The sequence below is a fragment of the Geotrypetes seraphini genome, chromosome 18, assembly GCF_902459505.1.
Source record: "Geotrypetes seraphini chromosome 18, aGeoSer1.1, whole genome shotgun sequence".
Classification (NCBI taxonomy): Eukaryota; Metazoa; Chordata; class Amphibia; order Gymnophiona; family Dermophiidae; genus Geotrypetes; species Geotrypetes seraphini.
In genome coordinates this window covers 13356854-13369756 of record NC_047101.1, presented here as the reverse complement: position 1 = coordinate 13369756, position 12903 = coordinate 13356854, and the positions used below count along the sequence as shown (strand labels likewise).

At 41.5% G+C, this 12903-nt stretch overlaps 1 protein-coding gene across 1 annotated transcript in view; it reads right to left on the bottom strand.

Annotated features, from left to right (window-relative positions):
• Positions 1-12903, bottom strand: part of PKD2L2 (polycystin 2 like 2, transient receptor potential cation channel) — a 37933-nt gene that overhangs the window by 4043 nt on the left and 20987 nt on the right. The window contains exons 11-12 of the mRNA XM_033927355.1: positions 10282-10403; positions 5347-5431 (exon numbers count right to left, since the gene is read on the bottom strand). Of these exons, the coding sequence (XP_033783246.1) occupies positions 5347-5431; positions 10282-10403 (207 nt within the window). The remainder of the gene's footprint in view (positions 1-5346; positions 5432-10281; positions 10404-12903) is intronic.

Below are 12903 nucleotides of genomic sequence, written 5' to 3'. Positions count from 1 at the left end.
GGACAATCAAGCCATTGTAACATCACTGATGAGGTTGGCTCTAAGGCATTATGACATCACAATCTCAGCTCCGGAATGTTGCTCTCATTGGGGTTCCGGAATCTTGCTATTCTTTGAGATGCTGGAATGTTGCTACTCTTTGGGTTTTGGCCAGGTACTAGTGACCTGGATTGGCCACCGTGAGAACGGGCTACTGGGCTTGTTGGACCACTGGTCTGACCCAGTAAGGTTATTCTTAAGTTCTTATGGTGCCTGAGTCAGGGGCAACCTCAACCAATTCAATCTTGAGTCTGATATATGCTCTGTAACAGAATGCAGTAATTTATTTTTAGTTACATATATTTTCCTGCTAGATCCTTTTTATTTTGATTGTCCTTATTTTTCTTGTTTTTGATACTATTTTTAATTACCTACATTCAGTTTTACTCCATTTTCTTCTTAGGCACCTTAGCTTAGCAGAGGTGTCAAAGTCCCTCCTCGAGGGCCACAATCCAGTCGGGTTTTCAGGATTTCCCCAATGAATATGCATGAGATCTATTGGCATGCACTGCCTTCATGGTATGCTAATAGATCTCATGCACATTCATTGGGGAAATATGAAAACCCAACTGGATTGTGGCCCTCGAGGAGGGACTTTGACACCCCTGGCTTAGACTGTGCTCCTAATCTGGTTCAAATATAATATTAGGGACATCGAAATGACCTAATTTAAATGTTTAAATTCATTTTTTTTAATGTTACACTTTCTTCTTTGATGTATCTAGTTTATGTAACTGCCTAGAACCGAAAGGCATTTGCATGGTATACAAATAAAAACTTAAGTTATGTTATATACAGTATATTGTCTATAGGTATATAAATATCCACCTTTCAAAACTGTACCACTTCTCACAAAAATACAGAGCCTTCCCGAGCACTATAAATAGCAATTTTAGCATAAATAAGAGTTCCACATTGCTGAAACATGTTGTGCATTTTTAAAATTCAGTTGGAAGTCTAGATATATGCACCTGGGACCTCTTTAGTTTGATACTAATAAAGCCATTGTTTGGAGCCTATCCATCTTCTGTTTTTGTTATGCTGAGACTGAAGGGAATTAGATAAAATTAATGGTGGTTGGCAGATCTTCCATTTCTCTTTCCATTTTATTTCCATTGTATTAGGCTGTTCTTCATAATCGACAGTTACTCCCAAAGCTGAAAGTGGGAAAAACTGAAAGGAGTTATTGTAAGGGTGACAGACCTTTTTGTGAGGCAAGTAAGTAAAAAGTAAGAGGGAAAGAAGACCACCTTGGTTCTCAAAAGCAGTAGTTGAGAAGGGAAGGAATAAGAGGTCAGCTTTCATAAACTACAAAAGATTGCAGAAAGAGGAAGACAGGCAAAAATATCTGGAAAAGTTAAGAGAGATTGGTCAAGAAGTCAGGAAAGCAGATACAAATGAAGAAAAAATAGGCACAGTAAAATGAGGAGATACATTTTTTAGATATATCAGTGTTAGGAAGAAGTGCAAAAGTGGCATTGTGAGACTCAAAAGTGAAGGGGAGGAATATGTAGAAGCTGATTTAAAAAAAAAAAAAAAAAAGGCTGAATTGCTTAACAAATATTTCTGTTCTGTGCTCACAGCTGAAGCAGCAGAAATGGGACCGCAGAAGATAAATGCAAATACGGATGGAGGAGTAGTAGATCCTGATCGATTTTCAGAAGATTGTGTTACTGAGGAGCTAACTAAATTAAAGGTAGATAAAGTGATGGGACTGGATGGTATACATTCAAGGGTGCTGAAGGAACTTAGGGAAGCTGACTGACCTTTTCAATGCTTCTCTAGAGTCGGGAGTGATACCGGAGGACTGGAGAAGGGCAGATGTGGTCCCTCTACACAAAAGTGGAAATAAGGAAGAACTAGGGCCAGTAAGTCTGATTTCTTTGGTAAGCAAATTAATGGAAATACAGTGGTGCCTCGCATAACGGACGCCTCGCACAGCGAACGCTGCGCATAACGAACTTTTTGTCTTGCTCCCTATAACGAACTTCGTTTCACACAACGAAGTCGCCCGAGGGGCCCGGGGGGGGGGCGGAACTACTCTCGCCGCTTCCTAATGTGAGCCGGGAACAGCAGCACCCTCCTGTCTGAATGCAGTGTTCCATCATCTCCCTCCACCTTACCTTAGATGCCGAGTTTTCCGGCTTTCTTTTTCGGCCAGCCACACACTTTCAAAGAGCAGCACATGCACGCATGCTCTGTTGTTCAATCTTCTCCTCTGACGCAACCGGAAACCGGAAGTTGCAGGAGAGGAGAACATTGATCAACTTCAGCAGCTGCGCGTGCACAGCTTTTTGAAAGCGTGCGGCTGGGTGAAAAAGAAAGCTGGCAAACTCTGCATATAAGGTGAGGTGGAGGGAGGGAAATGTAGGGCTGCAGAACGAATTATTTTGTTTTACATGTATTCTTATGGGAAAACGCGTTTCACACAACGAACGTTTCACATAACAAACTTGCTCCTGGAACGGATTAAGTTCGTTGTGTGAGGCACCACTGTACTTTTAAAACAGAGAATGGTGAAGTTTCTGGATTCGGTAGACTACAGGACCAGAGGCAACATGGATTCACTAGAGGTAGGTCTTGTCGGACAAATCTGATCAATTTCTTTGGGTGACCAGAGAATTGGATAGAGGGGTGCGATTGAATTGTTAAAAGTATTTTTTGAGATGTATTTTTTGGATATATAATTAGTTTTCTCATTACTATATCTGCATATTTTATTTTATTTTTTTTTGCTTCGTTCCATTTTCACCCTGGGTTTTCTCATTTAAACTGAAAAAGAAAAAACATTCCAGTGATTAGTCCAAACCACAATTCCCACAATGCCCTTCATTCACCTTCCTGGTTTTAGGCAGTTGTGCAGTTTAATAGCAAATTTGTGTTTCGCCGAACATAGTGGCTTTCATCAGGTATCCTAGAGAAAGTCATGAGTAATTGTTTTGAATGCTGTTTATGAAAATTCAAAAGGGTGCATAATAATGCACTAATGTGAAGAAAGATAAACTTATGTTACTATGGGCTCCTTTTACGAAGGTGCACTAGCGTTTTTAGCGCACGCAGGAAATTACCGCGCGCTACGCTTCTAGAAATGGCAGATGAAGTTTAATGTAGAAAAATGCAAAGTGATGCACTTAGGCAGAAAAAATAAGGAACACAAGTATAGTATGTCAGGTGCAACTCTGGGAAAATCTGAACAGGAAAAGGACCTGGGAGTATTAATCGATAGGACACTGAAGCCGTCGGTGCAATGTGCGGCAGCAGCAAAGAACGCGAATAGAATGCTAGGCATGATAAAGAAGGGAATCTCGAGTAGATCGGGAAAGTCATAATGCCGCTTTATAGAGCGATGGTCAGACCGCACTTGGAATACTGCGTCCAGCATTGGTCTCCCAACCTAAAGAAGGATATAAAACTGCTAGAGAGGGTGCAGAGACGAGCAACAAAGTTGGTGAAAGGTATGGAGAACCTGGGTTACAAGGAAAGACTTAAGAGACTGGGGTTGTTTTCCCTTGAGAAAAGGAGACTGCGAGGGGATATGATCGAGACATTCAAAATACTGAAGGGAATCGACAAAATAGAGCAGGAAAAAAACGTTATTTACAATGTCCAATGTGGCACGGACAAGAGGACATGGGCTGAAGCTAAGGGGGGACAAGTTCAAGACAGATATCAGGAAGTTCTGCTTCACGCAACGAGTGGTAGACACCAGGAATGCTCTCCCAGAAGAGGTAATTGCGGAATCCACCATTCTAGGATTTAAGGGTAAGTTAGATGTACATCTCCTTATGAATGGCATGAAGTGACATGGGTAGGGGTAGGCTAGATGCACTTCTCTTTACGAGATATGGGGACCAAAACTATGCCAGGGTATACCTGGCGGGGCCTCCGTGTGTGCGGATCACCGGACTTGATGGATCTAGGGTCTGTTCCGGAGATGGCAATTCTTATGTTCTAACTAACGCCAGCTCGATGCTATTCTGCGCGTTAAAGCTCTAATGCGGCTTAGTAAAAGGAGCCCTATGTTAGCCGAAACACGGACCATGTAGAGTTTTTACATTCACATAGACTCATGCAGTATAACCTTTAGGGTGTCAGGTCAAAAGCGCGCCGGGACAAAGACGCGCTCAGACAATTGAGCGCAGCGTGCGCCGCTCTAAATTACTGTTTTTAGCGCTCCGACGGGGGGGGGGGCATGGGGGGAACCCCCCCACTTTACTTAATAGACATTGCGCCGCGTTGTGGGGCTGTTGTGGGGGGTGTGGGGGATTGTAACCCCCCACATTTTACTGAAAACTGAACTTTTTCCCTGTTTTTAGGGAAAAAGTTCAGTTTACAGTAAAATGTGGAGGGTTACAACCCCCCCAAACCCCCCACAACGCTGGCGCGATTTCTATTAAGTAAACTGGGGGGGGCTCACCAACAAAACCCCCCGTCGGAGCCCCTAAAAACTGTAATTTAGAGCGGCGCGGCGGCGTGCGCTGCGCTCAATTGTCGGCACACGCTTTTGTCTTTCGCGCCGTTGTCTATGAACCACCTTTGGCTGCTTGATTCTCTGCTGTTGGTCATCACAATCAACCATTATTTTGGCATAGGATCAATACAAGTCTGCATACAGGATTAATATGGATATGGTGATGCTCGAGAGGGTCCAGAGAAGAGCAACAAAAATGATTAAGGGCATGGAAAACCTTGCATATACCGAAAGGTTGGAGAAGCTGGGGCTCTTTACCCTGGAAAAGCGGAGACTTAGAGGGGACATGATAGAGACCTATAAAATCATGAAAGGGTTAGAGAAGGTAGAGAGGGACAGATTCTTCAGGTTAGCGGGGACGGGGACATCAAAAACAAGAGGGCATTCAGAAAAACTGAAAGGAGACAGATTCGAGATGAATGCTAGGAAGTTCTTCTTCACTCAGAGGGTGGTGGACACCTGGAATGCGCTTCCAGGAGAGGTGATAGGACAGAGTACAATAATGGGTTTCAAAAAGGGCCTGGATGACTTCTTGAAGGAGAAAGGGATTACAGGGTATAGATAGAGGGGTATTATACAGGGTACATCAGGATTAGGGCATAAACAATTCAGGTGGTGGGAACTTACAGGTCAAGGACCTGGAAGGCCGCCGCGGGAGCGGGCTGCTGGGCGCGATGGACCCCTGGTCTGACCCAGCAGAGGCAATACTTATGTTCTTATGCTCATCACTTTGATACAGCCTCGACTGCAATACTTGTCAGCCGGACTGTTTTCATTGAACTGTCATTTTCAGTTTTACTGACTGGCTTTTATTTGTCTTTAAAGCACACTGTTACCTTTTCTTCTTCCAAACTGAGCTTGTCTTTGGTCTTCCCATGTCCATGTAAAATTTCCTCTGTCCTGGCAGTAGAATGCCCCTTTCTGTAATTCCAGAAATAATGCAAAACAATTTTCAGACAAAGATGTGGGCATGGCCAGCTTAACCATTAAGCAGACTAGGTGGTCAGCTAAGATGTCAGCTTCTAGGGGAGGGCAAAGAGCAACTGCCCTCTAAGCAGAACCATTACGTCTTGGCGGTCACTCGAAGGACTAGACCAGTGTATCGCAAACTGTGTGCCTTACAGAAGTTCCTTTCTGGCCTCTGATTTAAACCTCCCCCCCCCCCCCAATCTCCTCTGCCCCCGAAACCCACCTTACCTCTTACCAAAAGGGGTCAGGAATGATAACCAACTTCTCTTGATCTGCTGGTGCCAGCCTCAGGTCAGTCAACACTGTTTTACAATATAGCACTAGCGAGGCCGGAACTACTGGGGGTTCACTCCTGTCCCTTTGGAGCCAAGGGAATGGGGGACTTGAAGGGTGCAAAAAGGGTCTATTATCCCCTGGATTCTAAACTGGGAGGATGGGATATAAAACCTAATAAATAATAAACAAACTGAAGAAGGTGTGAGATTTGTGAGATATGTGAGAGAGGGGAGACATGATCGAGACGTTCAAGTATCTCACGGGTCGCATCGAAGTGGAAGAAGATATCTTCCTTCTCAAGGGTCCCACGGCAACCAGGGGGCACCCGTGGAAAATCAGGGGAGGGAAACTGCACAGTGACACCAGGAAATTCTTTTTCATTGAAAGAGTGGTTGACCGCTGGAATAATCTTCCACTTCAGGTCACTGAGGCCAGCAGCGTACCTGATTTTAAGGCCAAATGGGATAGATACGTGGGATCTATTCACCGAGTTAGGTGGGGAAGGGTCATTGCGGTGGGCAGACTGGATGGGCCGTGGCCCTTATCTGCCGTCTATTTCTATGTTTCTATGTTTCTATGAAATTGAAAATGTTCTCAATTGCTGGAGTGTCTCTCTGGAATATGCTGTCGGGACACCTAAGAGTATGCACTGATCGCTTTAGTTTTAAGAAACTGTTACAGACTAACTCCGTCTTTTACTAAGGTGTGTTAACCGATTAGCCTGCACGAAGTTCAAACAATTTTTTTTTTATTGATGCAAACAACAACAAATACAACATTAAAACTTGTATAACAATGATGATGCATCAAATATAATAATATGATGAACATATTGATTTGGTCAATATTACATACAACACCAAGGTGCTTAGTATAATAACGACATTAGCAATAACTCTAAGTTCCGGATATAGTAATTTCCACGAATCTCTATGAAGAGACCTCAGTCCCACCACTCCACCGCTGTAGATTGTTCTAATGCGGGTTGGAACCCAAGCACAGTACTGGGTAAAGCTTTGGATTCTTGCCCAGAAATAGCTAAGAAGAAAAAAATTTAAAATTTTTAAAATTTTAATTTTAAAAAATTTAAAAAAACAAAACAAAAAAAAATTTAAATTGAATGAGGTTGGGCAGACTGGATGGACCATTCGGGTTTTTATCTGCCGTCATCTACTATGTTACTATGTATAAGAATCATGTGGTAACCCTCATCATAGGTCTCAACATATTATAGTTTTATCATTTTTCATTTTCTATTTTCATTTTCTATTGAATCTTAAATACGTTGAGACCTATGATGAGTGTTACCACGTGATTCTTCCCGCATTAGAACAATCTACAGCGGTGGAGTGGTGGGACTGAGGTCTCTTCATAGAGATTTGTGGAAATTACTATATCTGGAACTTAAAGTTATTGCTAATATTGTGGACGCAGTTCTGTAAAAAATATTGATATTGATGAACATTGCCACAGCTATTTGCTTTAAGTAGTATAATAATGAGGCATCGAGTAAAATACATCCCATATAAACCTAGAAAATACCTTCATCCCCCATCAAACCCCACTCAATCTATGTATGGCTACATGTTTTAAATCATTTAATACCCTCTACCTTCCCTCCCCAAACTCTCCCTTCCCTTCCCCATTCAAAGGTACTCTCCTTCATCCCCCATCAAACCTCAATAGGACTACATGTTTGAATCTATTTAATACCCTCTACCTTCCCTCCCCCATTCAAAGGTACTCGCCTTCATCCCCCATCAAACCTCAATAGGACTACATGTTTGAATCTATTTAATACCCTCTACCTTCCCTTCCCCATTCAAAGGTACTCTCCTTCATCCCCCATCAAACCTCAATAGGACTGCATGTTTGAATCTATTTAATACCCTCCACCTTCCCTTCCCCATTCAAAGGTACTCTCCTTCATCCCCCATCAAACCTCAATAGGACTGCATGTTTGAATCTATTTAATACCCTCTACCTTCTCTCCCCCATTCAAAGGTACTCGCCTTCATCCCCCATCAAACCTCAATAGGACTACATGTTTGAATCTATTTAATACCCTCTACCTTCCCTCCCCCATTCAAAGGTACTCGCCTTCATCCCCCATCAAACCTCAATAGGACTACATGTTTGAATCTATTTAATACCCTCTACCTTCCCTCCCCAAACCCTCCCTTCCCTTCCCCTTCCAATGGTACTCTCTACCCCGCCTCAATCTCAGTTAGGACACCTATCTTAAAACCGCACTATGACCTTTAGGAAATAAGGCTTGCAAATATGGATCCCATATTAGCAAACGAGGGCCTAAGCTGTTTGTGGACGCTTATTTGTAGAGCCAGTCCAGCTTAGGTTAAGTTTGCTCCTCATGGAATAAGTAGTTTCTGTATTGGTTCTTGGAGTCCACAAGCAGGCAGATTTTAATCATCTACTGTTATGAGCGACAAAGTTGATAAAGGGTATGGAAAACTTCTCATATGCTGACAGATTGGAAATGCTGGGGCTATTCTGCCTGGAAAAGCAGAGACTTAGGGAGACATGATAGAAACCTTCAAAATCATGAAGGGCATGGAGAAGGTAGACAGGGACAAATTCTTCAGGCTGTGGGGAGCCACAAGCACAAGGGGGCACTCGGAGAAATTGAAAAAGGACAGGTTTAGAACAAATGCTAGGAGGTTCTTTTTCACTCAGAGGGTGGTGGACACATGGAATGCGCTACCGGAGGCTGTAATAGGCCAGAGCACGCTACAGGGGTTCAAGGAGGGTCTAGATAGGTTCCTAAAAGAAAAGGGGATTGAGGGGTACAGATAGAAGTAGAGGTAGGTTATAGGATTAGACAGAAACCACTTCACAGGTCATGGACCTGATGGGCCGCCGCGGGAGCAGGCAACCCAGTGGAGGCAACTTCTTATGTTCTTATGAATGGATGGTTCGTAGGATTTTCTATGCTGTGAATTGATTGTCTGTTGAGAGTGAGTGAAGTTTGTAATTTTAGTTAGGAGTGAATGGAGGTCTGTTAATTTTATGTTTGAATTTATAACTAATTAATTCAAAATTGGCAAAGTGGGAAAATATAAATATTTAAATGCAAAAAACTCCACAAAACTGAAACAAGCCTTAACAAAGTGGAGTTTTTGCATTTAAATATTTGAATTTATAACTATGCATGTTCATTTTATGGAAACTGCTTAGATTATAGGCCAGGGGTGTCAAAGTTCCTCTTCAAGGGCCGCAATCGTCGGGTTTTCAGGATTTCCCCGATGAATATGCATGAGATCTATTTGCATGCACTGCTTTCAATGTATGCTAATAGATTTCATACATATTCATCGGGGAAATCCTGAAAACCCGACTGAAAACCTCGAGGAGGGACTTTGACACCCCTGTTATAGGTGGTATATAAATTTTTTAAATAAATATATCATCCGGATTTGTGCCCAAAACGCAGGCACAAATTACAACATTTCCCCCATCGTTGCAAATGAACGCCCATCCCTAATGCAGAGCGAACCTGAGTTAAGAGAATGCGTCACGGGAATAGTGAAGTGATATGTTTGCAGTGTATTAGATTCAAATTGAAAGTTTTGTGAATGAACTCTCCCCCCACCAAGAAAGATGGGATTCCATTGCTCACATAACTCCGTAACTCTTTTTAATACAAATTTTTCATTTTCCTTTACTGTATCCTCAATTGTACTTTTAATTTGAATGCCAAGATACTTAAATCCTTCCTCTTTCCATATAAATGGAAAAGAATCAAATAATCCTTTTAGACAATAAACATTTAAGGGTAAAATTTCTGATTTACTCCAATTAATTTTATATCCTGAAAATTTACCAAATAAATCAATCAATTCCAACAAACAAGACTCTGGATTTCTCAAATAAAGCAGAATATCATAGCAGTACAAAGAGGGACGCTACAGGGGTTCAAAGAAGCTTTGGATAGATTTGGAAGACAAAGGGATTGAGGGGTACAGATAAGAGTAGAGGTAGATTATAGGGATGGGATTAGAGGTAAATTACAAAATTAATCAGGGACCACTGTTCAGGCACTAGGCCTGATGGGCCGCCGCGGGAGCGGACCGCTGAGCAAGATGGACCTCTGGTCTGACTCAGCGGGGGCAACTTCTTATGTTCTTATATACTAACTTTATAAAAATATTGGGGCCATTGGCAACATATTGTGGTGAATAGTGATTGATTCTTCTCTTTTCCTTTTCTTTTTGGGGTTTTTTTTTTCTTGTTAGCACACTAAAGGGGGGGGGGGCGTTGGGAATAATTTATACATAATATATTAAAATATGCTATATAATATGTGTGTTTATTCTTACTGAAAATGTGATAAAGGGTGGGTGGTTGAAGGGGTTATTATATCACTAGAATATTATGTGGTAGAGATTAATGTGCGATTGTGAAATAACTTGTATAGAATATTCTTTCGTGCACTTGCTGTTCAATCTGAAAATGAATAAAGAACGTTAAAAAAAAAAAAAAAAAAAGTTTTGTGAATGAATTCATACGTTTTCAAATCTTTCTGAAGCTTTTTTCTGTTTTGTTGTTCAGCAGTTTCATAAACATCTCTCGTCATGTCTTTTTCTGTGGCCTTTTTCAGCCTAAGTTTCACGAGTGCTCTTTCATAACTCTGGGAAGAAAAAAGAAGTCATGTTTGTAAATGGGTTCATCGGATCAATGTTAGGTTCAATTCCTACTATTGCTCCTTGTTGACTCTGGATGAGTCACTTTGCTCCGGTGCCCCAGGCGCCAATTAATAGGCAGGGCTTTTTTTTTTTTTTAAGGGGTTCTCAGGAGCAGGGCAGGATTAATTCGTCGAGGGCCCCTAGGCACACAAGTACACTGGGCCCCCTGCCCCGCCCCACCCCACCATGCGCCCAGGCGGAAACAGGAAGCTGCGTCAGAGGGAAGCTTTGGGCAAGCAGCACCGCATGCACAATTACAGTTCCCGTTGCCTTTCTTACCCGCGTTGCTTGCTTGTCTTATTTTCCGTCGATTGGGGGGGGGCTGCGTTGCCAATTGGGGTGGGGCCCACATTGCCGATCGGGGGGGGGGGGGGGCCCACGTTGCCGATCGATGCTGGAGGGGCCCGTCGCTGTTTGTAAAAAACAATGTTGATGCCCTCTTCATCGGACCCCCCTGACCATTTCGGGCCCTAGGCACGTGCCTACTTGGCCTATTGGTTAATCCTACCCTGCTCAGGAGTACTGAGTACCGGCCCCTTTTCTATTGCTTAATAGAAATGCCCCATATGCTCCAAGTATTAATAAAGGAACTCGGGTTCTGCGCACTCGGTGCTGCCTTTTCATGGATTCTGTGGCTAGTTGCAGGGTTAAGGTTACCAGACGTCCAGGACTGTCCGGGCTCCCGGACAGACTTTCCAAAATCCGGGATTTGGAAAGCCCCGAAGAGCTCTCGCTGCACCGGCAGGGCCTCTGAGCGTGCGCGGATGACGACACACACATCCGTGCATGCTCCAGGCCCTCCAGGAGCCAATCGCAGGATTAAGTCTCACCGAGCGGGTCATACTTGGACTTTCAGCAGCTCTTACCCAGATAGTGCCACTGAACATCCAAGCATACTGCCTCTGCACTGGATATTTATTCATTTATGGATGTATTTGGATTTATTTGCCGCCTTAGAGATTCACTCAAGGCGGTGTACAGAAAGTAGAATTCGACATAAAACGTACAATTTTGTTAACAGCATAACAGAAGTAAAAAGATCAAATATAAATAAATAACAGTGAGTGAGGTAAACTCAAAATCAGCAAACTGAAATTTAATAATAGGACAAACATAAAATCATCTTTATTGTGAATTCATTCAAATATTGATATATTATGTAATAATCAGAAATAAAATCCCACCCTTTTCCCTTTCTGATTATTACATAATATATCAATATTTGAATGAATTCACAATAAAGATGATTTTATGTATTATTGAATTGGGAGGGAGGGAGGGATGGGGGATTATTATATTCAATAAGAATGATATAAATTTAGATTTCTTACATAATATTTTAACATTATAGAATACTAATTTTCTAATGAAATGTTAAATTTGATGCTAATATATGAATTAATCAAGTGTGTATCTTTAAGTTTTATATGAGTTTATTTGATACACTTGTAACATACAAAAATGAATAAAGAATTATAAAACAAAAAAAAAAAACAAATAATAGGACTAACATCAGTTTAAAAAGAATATACTTAACAACATGACATGCAAATAAGAGAGCGATAATACAATGTTAGCATAATACTTATGAAATACCTAAGAAGCACATTCAAATAACTTAGATATGACGCTAATGCTTTTCTTTAGCTGAAGGGTAGGGTTACCAGATTTTACTTTATTAAAATCCACCCCTCCCCCCCCACCCACTGCTTGCTCTCATTGGGCAGATGCCCTCCTGCCCCAAGGAACCTTTTCAAGTTTCAAATTTATTTTAATTTGATAGATCGCTTAATTTAGGTTTTACTAAGCGAGTTACAATATATAAAAAATAACATATAGAAGTATGACCATGTCTTTCCCCTTCTAATCGACGCTCATTGGCTGCCTGTTGAGCACAGAATTAGTTACAAAATTTTACTGTTAACCCTTACTACTCGTTCCAATAGCCAACCCGAATTCATCGACAGACTCCTTATTCCATATCAACCTGCTAAATTGCTCCAATCTACGTCACAAAACCTTCTTGTTGTACCATCTTTGAAACTAATCAATACGCTGAGATCTAATAACTTTGCCGTCCCTGCACCTTCCCTATGGAATTCATTGCCCAATCACTTACGAGCAGAAACCTCGATAAAGCAGTTTAAAGCAAAACTCAAAATATTTTTATTTGAGGATGTTTTTGGATAAAACTGTCCTTTTTAGGACTAAATCAGCAATAGTCCCTTTCCCCACCTATTGTTTTAACCCTTAAGTGTGCTTTATTATAATTATTGTAATTCAACCCTACTTCTCAAATTATGTGTCCTATGCTAAAAGTCTATTAACCTAGTATAGTACTGTATGATATTTTAACACCAATTTTTATCTGTGTTTTAAAAGCTTTCTTTTATTAAGGCTGTACACCGCTTAGAAATTTGAATTAGCGGTATAAAAAATGTTTTA